This window comes from Xenopus laevis, chromosome 8L (assembly GCF_017654675.1).
Source record: "Xenopus laevis strain J_2021 chromosome 8L, Xenopus_laevis_v10.1, whole genome shotgun sequence".
Lineage (NCBI taxonomy): Eukaryota > Metazoa > Chordata > Amphibia > Anura > Pipidae > Xenopus > Xenopus laevis.
In genome coordinates this window covers 104,075,856-104,088,995 of record NC_054385.1, presented here as the reverse complement: position 1 = coordinate 104,088,995, position 13,140 = coordinate 104,075,856, and the positions used below count along the sequence as shown (strand labels likewise).

Sequence of the window (13,140 nt, the reverse complement as noted above, 5' to 3'; positions counted from 1 at the left end):
TTGTGTAAAATTGCTACAGAATATCATCATCTTCAATACAGACACACAATCCCACAGACTGGGAGGCTATAGTTTATGTTATTCTGCAACTGTATGTGCAAGGCATATATACATAGTATAAAAAAAAATATGTAAAATTTGTAGCGTGCCTCAGAGAAGGTGGCAATTCTTATCAGTAAAGGGAGTGCAATATATCACAGAGCCCTTACATAACTATTGTACACTAAATGGTAAGAGTTTTTGTCACTGTGCTGCCACCAGGGTAGCGGTACTCATCAAGTATCTGTGTAAACCCCAATATCACCTTCCATCACTAGGCAACAGGATCCATGTTTTCCGATGTAGCAAGCCACAATAATAGGTGCGCTATCCTGCTCCTCCGATCTGCCTAGATTCTTTTAATATCTTGATACTAAAGCCCTGCTTTATTCTATAATCATTTTTTTAAGTTCTTGTTGATAGCTACATAAGGACAGCACTGTATGCTTCTGTCCCATGGTCTGACAAATAGAAAACTGGCAACATACATTCAGGGGCTGCATACTTGATGTCCTCTTTCTCACTTGTTAGCTCTTTTCCCACTTGGAGACAGCAGAACACAGATGATGTTACTATAGTTGTAACAATTCTCTCTAGTGTACTAAATTCGGTGCCAAGTGCTTATAAATAGACAAATACCTGAAATATTACTACAACCCTGGAGGCTGCTTTAGGCAATGATAGTAGGGGCTATATGAAGTCAGTTGAAACCTACCAGTAATTCCAAGAGAACATCTTTTTCATATTTTGTGTCTTCTCCTTCAGCTAGAGCCGGTAACAGACAGAGGTACGAGGCTACCCCGTGGAGTGTGTTTGGACTGCAACAGAAAATGGCAGTATGGAGTACCTATGCTTTTTTGTAACATTAGACTGACATTTATTAAATATATTATAAACTTTTACATTCATATTCAAATGAATTGCCACATCTAGGCTCTCTCATCAGGTGGCTCCATTGGGTTAAACTAGGTTTGGCGCTGTTCTAGCCGTCATAGGTCAGAGCTTATCTGGTTCAGTTGACTGTATGCAAATGTCACAGAGAAACTAGCAGAACTACCGAACATTAAACAGCAGTGATGTTTACCTATGAACCTTCCAGCAGGTACTGAAACTACAAGTTCCCAACAGGATATGAAAAAACAACACTTGTGCTTTCATTTATTACAAGCACTTTAACTCAATTAAGCAGCATACAGACTAAATAAAACTGTAAATATATGCATTTATACGTATTATACACAGTTACATTACTTACTACAATTATGTCACACACACAGTATTCCTACAAATTGGAATTTCTTGTGCACAGACTATTAGTAAATGCCATATACTTACTTTAGAGGACCAAAGAATTTCACAAGGGATTCTCGCATGTCCACAGCTGCCACATTTGAAAGTGCAAAGTTGTAGAGCTCAGGAAAGTGAGCAAAAGCAGCTCTCTACAGGTGCACATAAATGAAAAAATTAATTACATGATTAAATGGCAAGCTCAGTATACAGAAGAAGAATAAATATGGAAGATACGGGTTTGTACTAGGCATTCACTGAATACTTTATTGGAGGGGATTCAGCCATTTCCTGAACTCCCCCACCTTTTATTTTTCATTAAGAAAGGTGTGTGTTTTGTGGGCCAAAAATTGTTGCCTATTTAGACATTTTTTAAAGGGTTCAGCTAGGCAATTGGATTCAACTGAATACGAATCCTGCTGAAAAAGGCTCAGATTCTGCTGTATCCCAAGCATAGTCCTGGATTGGGTGCCTCCCTAGTTTGTACCCACCTGCAAGGAAGTAATGCGATCATAGTGTATTGTGGTCATCTCATTCTCTGTTAGAGCATTTCCCGTCTGGTCATTTATTTCAAACCCAGCATAAAACTTCAGCATGTCTAGAAGCTAATAGAAGATGTACAGCTTAGAAACGTATAACTCGTTAAAAAAAAACATTTATATCTATATACCTCGATCTATCTTTATACACACATACACATACCTGTGAGAAGAGGTGTCCCTCTTGTTCTCGCTGGAACAGGCTGGAAAGGTAGCAATGAACAACCAGATGGGAATCATCTAGTACAGTGTTAAACCAACGGCGGGTGGGTAGCAAGGCCTAGGAGAGAACAAAGGAAAGATGAGTATGAGTGTATACAGGATGACTCTACATAGCCTGTTTAAAAACAATGGCAATCTTTTACAAAGATTTGATTCACAATATCAGTAGCTGCCATATTATACCTTGGCTAAAGTATACCTGAATCCAGGAAACTGAAAATCCTGGAGACCAAAATTGCACTGCACATTCTAGATTGGGTCCTACTTGTGTTTGTAAAGTGGACCAATGACCTCACACTACTGTGTAGCTATACTCTTTTTAAGACGATAACTTGCTGGTCCATACAGTTGCTAATCGGCAGTGTTTGCTACAGGCAAGTTTATTATATACTTCTTGATCTGATCAAGGATTTACCTTACCATTAAGGGTATAGGCAGCCTTCATAATTTTAATTCTAACATAACCACATACACTTATCTACACTAAACCTCATCCGTCGCTTAGACACGCAGATAATGTGTGTTTTTGCATGTACTGACTAAACACAATCGTTACAGAATAAAGGGGTTGTCCCCTTTTCCACCACTTTTCAGTTTAGTTGATTGTACACCAGAAATAAAAGGTTTTTTTTTTTCAATTTCGCTCTTTTTTTTTTTATACGTTTAACCTTTTTTTTTTGTTTGTTTTTTTTTTTTAACTGAATTGTGCATTTTAAATGTTCCTCTCTCTGATGTTTCAATATGGCAGCTCAGTAATTCAGGTGACTGGATTAATGCCTGACTGTTATTTGCTACATTAGTCGATACATTTATCAGCAACATTTGTGGATAAGAAATGTATCAACTAATGTATCAAACAGTTTACAGAGTTGTTGACACTCCTCCCAGAGCTGCTGCAGGAGGACACAAGAAGGCGAAAAACTTTCAACTTCAATATTAAATAAAAAAGTTAAAGCAACTGAAAAAAAGTCTTCATTTGTGGTGTACCATCTGTAACCAAGACAACTGAAAAAGTGAACAACCACTATAAGAAAAGTCATAAGACAGCAACTCTGATCTCCCAAAATCCAAAGAAATAATGATCCAGTTTGTACCTCCAGGTCAATCATAAGCTCTATAAATCGCTCACAGTAATGTACTCTGTCCATGCTGACTGTACCTAAAAAAAAAAAAAAGTTCAAATGTAATATGGATATTTATTTATATACTACGACAGATGTTATTCAGCATCTCAAATATATATATTTTTTTATAAACAAGCGGAGTTTGGGTTATATCCTTTCAGTATCAGTTCATGAGTCGTACGGGAGCATCTCCATATAGAAAAAAAATATGAAACTGGTAGACAACAGATTTAGACACAACTTTGACATAAGGAATGGCACTTACCAGAAGCTGGAATGGACTGGAGAACTGACAGGAAATTCTGGATAAGTTGCTTTAGGAATGTCCTCTCCTGCATTGCCCTAAGGTTGCAAAAAAAAAAAAAAAAAGGAAAAAAATGAGGACAAATTTAGCTGCAACTTCACTGAAATCGGCACCTTTTGATGAAATGTAAAGGAAGCAGATGCAAAATATGGCCAATGCTAGTGGATACTAAATGGGTATTGTACAAAGAGGGCTCTAGTAATTTTATTTGACTAGTTTGTTAGCTTGACACATGCACCCGATGGGCAGAGACTGCAAGACCAGCTAACACTCTATTCTATAAACACGCGCACACCATTACAGTTCATTGATCTGAATGTGGGTACCCATGATTATGATTTGGGTATTATTTTAAAATAAACTATACTATTGTTATAATTTTTTATTAATACATGTGTATGCACACAACAGTCATTATCATAATATCCCCACTAATTATGCACCTAAATAATACACTGTAGCAAAATGGCAGCAGCAAAAAGCTGCCTCAGGGTTACTTTACATCCTAAGCCAAGAAGTTAAAAGTTCTTTTAGAATCACAGGGTGACACCAGCTGGCAAAGTGAGGAATTACATGTGTTTTGTTCAGAATGTTAAAGCAATTTCTAACAGACACTGATAATGCAGACATTGATCCATCCAGATCTTTGACTCACTAAAATCCATCTGGTTACAGGAATTGCAGGGTTACTTACTGTGCACATGCATTACTGTCCATCTTCTCATCTGCTTTCTTAATGAGATTCCAGAATTTCCTCAGTTTTGGCGTTTTCTTCAGCTCCTTTTCCAGACGACTCTGAAATAAAGACATGGGCTCAGTACAAAGTAAATTAGACATAGGAAGATTCCTCTACTTGATTAAAGTAATTAATTTCCTAGTGATATTTTTTTACTCAGTGAAAGTGTTTAAGAAAAAAAAGTACAGAAACATTTTCATTATTTCTGTCAACAAGGAATAGTAATATGTGTTTGTAAAGGTACCATAAGTGAATGAAAATACAAAGGCCTAGGTAATTGGTCTGAATAGGAGATTAGATTTGCCCTTTGAGTCTGGGCTCCCTCGCCAAATTCGGATTCTCCATTTAATCCCATTCTTATGTCTCTCCTCTCCCTTCAACCGCACTTAATTCCAGTGAATATGCTTTCCAATGTTATAATCCCACCATCTCATAATTTCTTTCACCTTCCATATCCCAACCTCTGCATTCCACCATATCTTTCTGGCACATGGCTATCCCTGCAATCCCTAGTCCCAGAGTCTCAGCTCTCTCTCTCTTCTATTGCCCCATACCCAATTTAATACAGAAGGCTGTGATCTTCTAAACATTCTGAAGTTGTACATAAATAAATAGGCTATGCAATTATTACCAGTAGCAGACATTAAATGACCTGAAAAAGCATAGAAATACTAAACAAACATTACTGGCTGTAGGCAGATCCACATGGGTAGGGAGATGAGTTGCTGAATCTGTCCACGAATTAAATCAACCTCCTGCAAAGGAAAAAATATTAATTTACAAACAATGCCTGATATTTAATTTCATGGAAACCTGCTGGCATTTCTGGTGACTGAAGGTTTTAAAATACACATATCCAAAAACTATGAGGAGCATGAATCTGTTGGATTATAGGAAATGCTTAAAAATGTATAAAAACACAAAAGCCTTACACATTTCGGGTCATCTAAGGACAGTTAATCATATGCTTACTTTCTTTTGGTACAGACCAGATATTTAAAAGGAAAAAGAGCCAATAGAAAATGACTTAGGCGGAGTTTGTAAAATTACCTTATGCATTTCCATATGTCGTTTCCTTTAGTGGGTCAATAGTATAGGAATACAGTGGCACTCGACATTCGGAGGAAATAAATAGCAAGGGGTAACCATGCATTTTAACTGCCTCGAGTGCCAGTGTATTCCTATACTTTTGACCTATTGCCGTACCCTCCTGCATTGTGCACCAGGCTACCTTAAGGAAGGAAAGTTAAGAGTGTGCACAGCTTCACCTTGTTCTAAGTTGCCTCTAGTGGCTCATTTGTAGAATACACAATATATCACTAAATTATAAAATGGCATTTCAACGATAGTACGATTTCATTATTCAAGGTACAGAATATCAAGATTTGCCTTAATAGTTGTTTAGTATGACAAACTATATATACACAATTTAAAAAGTTTTTTAAGTCAATATTATTATATAGATATGTAAATACAATGCATAAATAGATATAAATAGGTATAAAAAAAAGGTATAAATAAAAAAGGTTTCGTTTAGATAAAGCAAAAGATAACATAATTTATTCATAATTTAACCCCAATGGTTGTCTAGTTCCTAGGTGAATAATGCATTTGGCTTCTTTTTTTAGATGGTCTGAAATTCTAGTACCTCCTCGAATATTTGGGACAATTTTAGCAATACCTATAACACTTCATAATAGAATTTCAGAACTTAGACTTTAAACTAAAGTCTAAAATAGAATAACGCTAGAAATGCTGTATTTTATATAACATGAAGCCTAATTAAACAAATAATTTATGCTTTCAAAGTTAGCCACAGGGGGTCAGCATCATCTTGTAACTTTGTTAAAACATCTTTGCAAGATCAAGACTGTGCACATGTTCAGTGTGGTCTGGGCCGCTGTTTAGTTTCCTATCTGCAGCCGTCAGAGCAAGTCAATGAAGGGAGAATAACACTGCATACAGTCAGGTTTCTTATAAAAATGGTACACTTTTTAATTAAAATATATTGGAGATAGGTTTCTTTTTCATTAAAGAAAGTAAAAATTGGATTTTATTGTTTTGCCTTTACGTCCCCTTATAACTGCATGACACCTAGAGGAACACTGAGCAGAGCAATGAGTTCTAGCTTTCCAATTACATTAAGGACAGCTCAGTAACAGACACTCATGCAAACAGGATCACACAGAAGACAAGTACCAGGCTGTTGAAGCAGTGATCTAAGAAAATAAGCAGGATGGTGAGCTCCTGCAAGGAGAAGTCATTTTCTGTCTCCACAGTTACAGATGCCTCCATTATACTCTTGAAAAAGAAAGGGAAATGTTCCGGTTGCTTCTTGAAGGTCTGCAAATAGAAAAAAAATAAAATAAAATAAGGGACTTCAGGACTGCTCATTACCATACTGTTCTTGGAAGATCAGCATCCAAAATGACAAAAAAATTATTTAGCATTTGAGCAGTTTTTTGTATTCATCACAAAATGTGCCTATAGATGTTCCAAATATCCGCAACATCTACTATTTCAAGTTTAATTATATTAATTAAATTTAATAAAATACAAAATGTACATTGAAGCAAGTCTATAGAAGAATCACAGCTTTGCTGGCAGAGAAATCAGGTCATATTTCCTGGTAATCCTAATATCTAGAAATTATTACTTCAATAAAAGAAAATAGTAGGTTAGACATAATTAATATTTGTGATTCTTACCTCCCAGGCTGGCACATTTTCCCTGAATTTCTCATTCACCATGCAACATATGGACATCAGATAGGGTTTACTGGACACCTTCGGTGAGTAATTGACCCATAAGTAGTTCTCAAGGTACTGACTGTTAATGAACAATTAGAGCAGTGCTATAAATAGTGCAGTAAGTAGGAACACAATTGTACTTTGCAGTATCTAAATGATATAAACTTACCTGAATTCTAAGAGCATAATCTTTCTAATGGAAAACCTGCAAAATAATAAAGGGAGATTGCAATGAAAAAAAATCCCTTTACTGCAGACACACTTCTGCCAATGAGGTTAAAGTGAAGCACTGACCAAAAAATCTAAAGCAAAAATCGTAAGGGGTTGTTCACCTTAAAATGAACTTCTACTATGATGCAGAGAGTGATATTCTGAGACAATTTGTAATTGGCTTTCATTTTTTATCATTTGTGTAGTTATTTAGCTTTTCATTCAGCAGCTCTTCAGTTTGCAATTTCAGCAATCTGGTTGCTAGGCTTCAAATTACCCTAGCAACCAAGCATTGATTTAAATAAGAGAATGGAATATGCATCAGAGAGTTTCTGAATAGAAAGATGAATAATAAAAAGTAGCAATAACAATATTTGTAGCCTTAGAGAGCATTTATTTTTTAGATGGGGCCCATTTGATGGGGCCTATTTGAAAGCTGGAAAGAGTCAGAAGGCAAATAATTGAAAAACTATAAAAACAAATAAAAATTAAGGCCAACTGAAAAGTTGTAAAATTATCCATACTAGAATTAGCAACATACTAAAAGTTAATATCAGAAGCCAAAAAGATGGACGGCACTCTGATCAAACAGAAAGCAGGTTTATTGCATACTCCTGCAAGGATTTTACGCAATAAGCGTTTCAGGATTCAATCCCTTAATCATAGGCCTAATAAAAGTTTAACTTAAAGGTGAACCACCCCTTTAAAAGGGCATTATTAATAAGGATCCACTAAATCAATAATAATAACTCAGAACAATAATAATGATAAAAATACTTAAAGCTATTGTGAAAAAGTTTTAGGGAAATATGTATTAAACTTCAAACTAGGAATCCTAGTGAGCTTCCAGCAGTCAAATTAATTGGATACAAGAGCTGTTGCTGAGATTTTAAAGGAAAACTATACCCCCAAAATTTATAGTTAAGCAACAGAAAGTTTATATCATATTAAGCGGCATATTAAAAAATCTTACCAAACTGGTATATATATATTTAAGTGAATATTGCCCTTTTACATCTCTTGCCTTGAACCACCATTTCGTGATGGTCTGTGTGCTGCCTCAGAGATCACCTGACCAGAAATACTACAACGCTAACTAACAGGAAGAAGCAAAATACATAACTCATAATTGTTTGGGGGGGGGTATAGCTTTCTTTTAAAATGTCGTAAAAAAAACAAAACAAAATTTGTCTTGCACTTTCATAACAATGTATAAATGTTTTAGTTAGGACTACTCCCATTTATGGAATATTCAGTGAAGAAGAACCTGGGACATTCAAACTTGAGCAAATAAATCTTACCTTGATGCTGCAATTTCCTTTACATATATATCTTCAATCACCTATAGAACATAGTACAAAATGTTCACATTAACAATAGGATTGAATTACTTGCCCGTTCCCGGAGATGTAAGATAAGCATACATTCTAACATCAAACATATTCTGGCCTTTCCCTTTTTATATAAGCCCAAAGCGTATGTAACCAGAATACCAGGCCATGTAAAAAGACAGCGAGGCTTAAAGGGATACTGTCATGAGAAAATTTTTTTTTTTTAAAAATGAATCAGTTAATAGTGCCGCTCCAGCAGAATTCTGCATTGAAATCCATTTCTCAAAAGAGCAAACAGATTTTTTTTATATTCAATTTTGAAATCTGACATGGGGCTAGACATTTTGCCAATTTTCCAGCTGCCCCATGTCATGTGACTTGTGCCTGCACTTTAGGAGAGAAATGCTTTCTGGTAGGCTGCTGTTTTTCCTTCAGAATGTAACTGAATGTGTCTCAGTGAGACATGGGTTTTTACTTTTGAGTGTTGTTCTTAGATCTACCAGGCAGCTGTTATCTTGTGTTAGGGAGCTGCTACCTGGTTACCTTCCCATTGTTCTTTTGTTTGGCTGCTGGAAGGGATAGGAAGGGGGGTGATATCACTCCAACTTGCAGTACAGCAGTAAAGAGTGATTGAAGTTTATCAGAGCACAAGTCACATGACTTGGGGCAGCTGGGAAATTGACAATATGTCTAGCCCCATGTCAGATTTCAAAATTGAATATAAAAAAATCTGTTTGCTCTTTTGAGAAATGGATTTCAGTTTCAGAATTCTGCTGGAGCAGCACTATTAACTGATTCATTTTGAAAATTCTTTTTTTCCCCATGACAGTATCCCTTTAAGCACTATGGGACAAAAGCATTTGATTTAACACATGCATTGCTGCACACATTTTGTGTCAGGTAAAAAAGAGAAATGAGCGTTCAACATCACAGAACTTTATTACTGACATGATGTTAAAGCACTTGCACATACTGTTTGAGGAACATTGTGCTGCCATTCTGTTCTTAGGCATCCTTACACCTACTGAAGATGTGTGAATTAATAGTACAAAAGATGATGGTGCTTCTCAAACACTACCCAGACTCGTGCCTTTTTATGAAGAGTAGCGCCAGTTTAGGGTAGCAGCTAAGCAACTGAAATCAATGGACTCCCTGGAATGATTTTGCCTTAACCTCACCTTTAATACGGGCTTAAAATTTCTAAAATGGAGTCATATAACAAAAGCAGGGATGCACCAAATGCAGGATTCGGCCAAGGTTTGGCCCTTTTTCAGCAGGATGTGGACATGGACGAAGCCAAGTGCCTGGTCGAACTGAATCCCAATACAAATAATCATGTGACTTTTCGTCACACAAACAAGGAAGTCAAAAAATGTTTTACTCTTTTTACTTTCCCCCTCATTTCCTGAATTTGCGTATGCAAATAAGGGTTTGGAATTGGTACAGTATTCAGCCTAATATTTCACAAAGGCCGGATTTGGTGCATCCCTAAACAAAAGCTTCAATTAACTTGATCATAAAGAGAAACAAATGTGCAAAAACAAAAGATGGGGAGGAACATTTATCAAAGGTCGAATTTCAAATTCATGCCAGTTTTTAAAAACTTGCAAAAAAAAGTTTTTACAACTCGAAATTCAACTGATATTTGTTAAAAAATCGAATTTCCTAAAATAGCGTTGACCCAAAAATTTGAATCGAATTCAAATCAAATTTGACGAGTGTCAGGAAGGCTGCAAACAACTCATAATTGATCCCAGGATGTCTCCCATTAACTAAAACAGCAATTCGGACAGATGCATAACCAGCAGCCACCAATCAGCAGTTATCTTAGACCTGCCAAGTGCAGAATACATAATAGAAACCTAAGTGTTATTGGTAGCAGCATTTGATTAACTCCTGGTTGTTACTTTTTAAACAATGTTGCAAATGTCTAAGTTCCCCAGCAAAGAGATCTGTTAATAAGCTGCTTATTACATTGTATCAACAGTCTGAGCCAACAGGGCAGTGGGTAGAAAAGGACAGAAAATCACTGCTTTCAATACCAATACATATACAAAAGTGATGCGTGGGCTGGACTGAAAACCGTGGGTTGGGTGGTTTGTGCTGGCTACTGCAAAAAAAATCTTCGGGTCGCGGGCGGGTCGATCACTCCCTTCTGCAATCTTGCACTGCCAGTTTATGTTCCCTGAATTTATAGACTCGCGCCTGGCTGCCCCTTTCATAACGACCGCAGGGGCAGGTCTATAAATAGAGGGGGCAGAGCAGAAGGGGTGGGTTAGGGTCGGGACAGAGAGCGGAAGGGGTGGGTTAGGGTCGAGACAGAGAGCGGAGGGGGTGGGTTAGGGTCGGGACAGAGAGCGGAGGGGGTGGGTTAGGGTCGGGACAGAGAGCGGAGGGGGTGGGTTAGGGTCGGGACAGAGAGCGGAGGGGGTGGGTTAGGGTCGGGACAGAGAGCGGAGGGGGTGGGTTAGGGTCGGGACAGAGAGCGGAGGGGGTGGGTTAGGGTCGGGACAGAGAGCGGAGGGGGTGGGTTAGGGTCGGGACAGAGAGCGGAGGGGGTGGGTTAGGGTCGGGACAGAGAGCGGAGGGGGTGGGTTAGGGTCGGGACAGAGAGCGGAGGGGGTGGGTTAGGGTCGGGACAGAGAGCGGAGGGGGTGGGTTAGGGTCGGGACAGAGAGCGGAGGGGGTGGGTTAGGGTCGGGACAGAGAGCGGAGGGGGTGGGTTAGGGTCGGGACAGAGAGCGGAGGGGGTGGGTTAGGGTCGGGACAGAGAGCGGAGGGGGTGGGTAAGGGGCGGGACAGAGCAGAGGGGGTGGGTAAGGGCGGGACAGAGCAGAGGGGGTGGGTAAGGGGCGGCACAGAGCAGAGGGGGTGGGTAAGGGGCGGGACATCACTAATATACAAATAACCATAGAAAATGTGGAGTTAGTGTATATTGCAAAGTTGCTTAGAATTATGTTTTCTTTTATCAGGCAAAAAATATTTACCAGCAGCTGTAGTAAAATTAGCAGCAGCCCTAGTAAAAACGAATGTAGTAAGCACTCGTGGTCTCATTGGAATTTGTAAATCACTACCGCACATTCTCTCCCCTCACCTTATATTCAAACGGCAGCTTCTTCTTTGAATGGGGGGCCCAATATGTATTGGCCAGCTGAAGGGTAACAGAAATAAAAAGGTTAGCCTATGTCTAATGCATTCATTAGAAACTATATGATCATAATAATAACCAGGGTGAGCAGGTGACTGGCCAGAGCGCACCCTTTGCCGTACTTCCCACATCTTACCAGCGACTGAGCAGGGAGTCCCTTCCCCATCTTGAAGGATCGCACTCCAAATCCAAGTCCCGTTACTTTTCAGACTCAAGTTTCACTGCCCAATGCCGATGTTAGCCCTCCAAGCCTATTCACACTGACTCTGGAGGCATGTAAGGAAGTGGCGCCCGGCGTTCGAACGACGCTACTTCCTGTTGCTAAAAGCGCAAACAGAAAAGCATTCCCCCGGATTATCAGGTTTCCGTTTCTAGTTCCTAGTGGTTAAGAGAACTGCATGCCGTGTACAATTCTGGGCAATTTTAGGTTCCAGACAGAGACAGTATATACTGCAGAAGTCCATTCTGGGTTTTCAGAGAGCGCTGCCCACTAGGAGATTGACAGCAAATAAATGTATAAATAAGTGTTTTAAGTAACCAGCTGGCTAATCCTATATTTTCTCTGGTAAACTCAGGCTGTGCTCTTCTTATTCAACAGGAAATTATGTTTATATAAAATATAAATTCTGTTATATAAACCCAGTGTGGTCTCTGCCCAGAGTATAAACCTCAGGTTTATGGTGCGTTTAAGACTGTATGTGGTTCGCCTTTCAGTTAGTATGTTATTGAATGGCCAATGCTATACAACTTTTCAATTGGTCTTTCATTATTTTATTTTTAATAGTTTTTTTAATTATTTGCCTTTTTTGTCTGACTCTTTCCTGCGTTCAATTGGGGGTCACTGACCCCATCGAAAAAAAACAAAGATTCTATAAGACTACAAATGTATTGTTGCTACTATTTATTACTCATCTTTCTATTCAGGCCTTTCCTTTTCCAAGCTGGAGAGCTACTGGATAAAAAAGCTAAGTAACTGAAAAAACCCCATAAAGAGTGAAAACCAATTGCAAATGTTCTCAGTATATCACTCTCTAAGTCATATTAAAAGTTAACTCAAAGGTGAACAACCCCTTCAAAAAGGCTGTCCAGACATAGCCAGTAATCTGAGTATTACAGTCACATCAGCAAAGCAATGTGTGCATGCGCAGACCATTTCAGCTGACGTCACGACCTGGAAAATTTCGGCGCTGCATTGATGTGCATCGCTAATTCCCCCGGTGCCTTGTTCCCTGACGTTGACAGCTCTGTAACTGACTGAATTACTTCTGAGAGACTCATAGAACCATAATTAAAACAAACACACCAGCTAGGTATAAGCAAAGGTTTATTACATACATAGAATGAAGAAGATATACATTACCGAATGAGTATAAGAGCAAAGCACCTTCAATCTGCAACCAAGACTGGAAGATCCCGGAACAGTCAGCAAATAGAATCCCTCAAACGGAGC

The 13,140-nt window shown here is 38.5% G+C and overlaps 1 protein-coding gene across 1 annotated transcript in view; it reads right to left on the bottom strand.

Moving 5' to 3' along the window:
• The window catches only part of aqr.L (aquarius intron-binding spliceosomal factor L homeolog), a 47,481-nt gene extending 35,444 nt beyond the window's left edge, over positions 1-12,037 (bottom strand). The window contains exons 1-14 of the mRNA XM_018231179.2: positions 11,827-12,037; positions 11,637-11,693; positions 8,513-8,553; positions 7,171-7,206; positions 6,960-7,080; positions 6,451-6,594; positions 4,938-5,006; positions 4,210-4,310; positions 3,477-3,553; positions 3,182-3,246; positions 2,029-2,145; positions 1,818-1,931; positions 1,375-1,478; positions 755-857 (exon numbers count right to left, since the gene is read on the bottom strand). Of these exons, the coding sequence (XP_018086668.1) occupies positions 755-857; positions 1,375-1,478; positions 1,818-1,931; positions 2,029-2,145; positions 3,182-3,246; positions 3,477-3,553; positions 4,210-4,310; positions 4,938-5,006; positions 6,451-6,594; positions 6,960-7,080; positions 7,171-7,206; positions 8,513-8,553; positions 11,637-11,693; positions 11,827-11,856 (1,179 nt within the window). The 5' untranslated portion in view covers positions 11,857-12,037. The remainder of the gene's footprint in view (positions 1-754; positions 858-1,374; positions 1,479-1,817; positions 1,932-2,028; positions 2,146-3,181; positions 3,247-3,476; positions 3,554-4,209; positions 4,311-4,937; positions 5,007-6,450; positions 6,595-6,959; positions 7,081-7,170; positions 7,207-8,512; positions 8,554-11,636; positions 11,694-11,826) is intronic.
• Between the last annotated feature and the right edge of the window lie 1,103 nt (positions 12,038-13,140).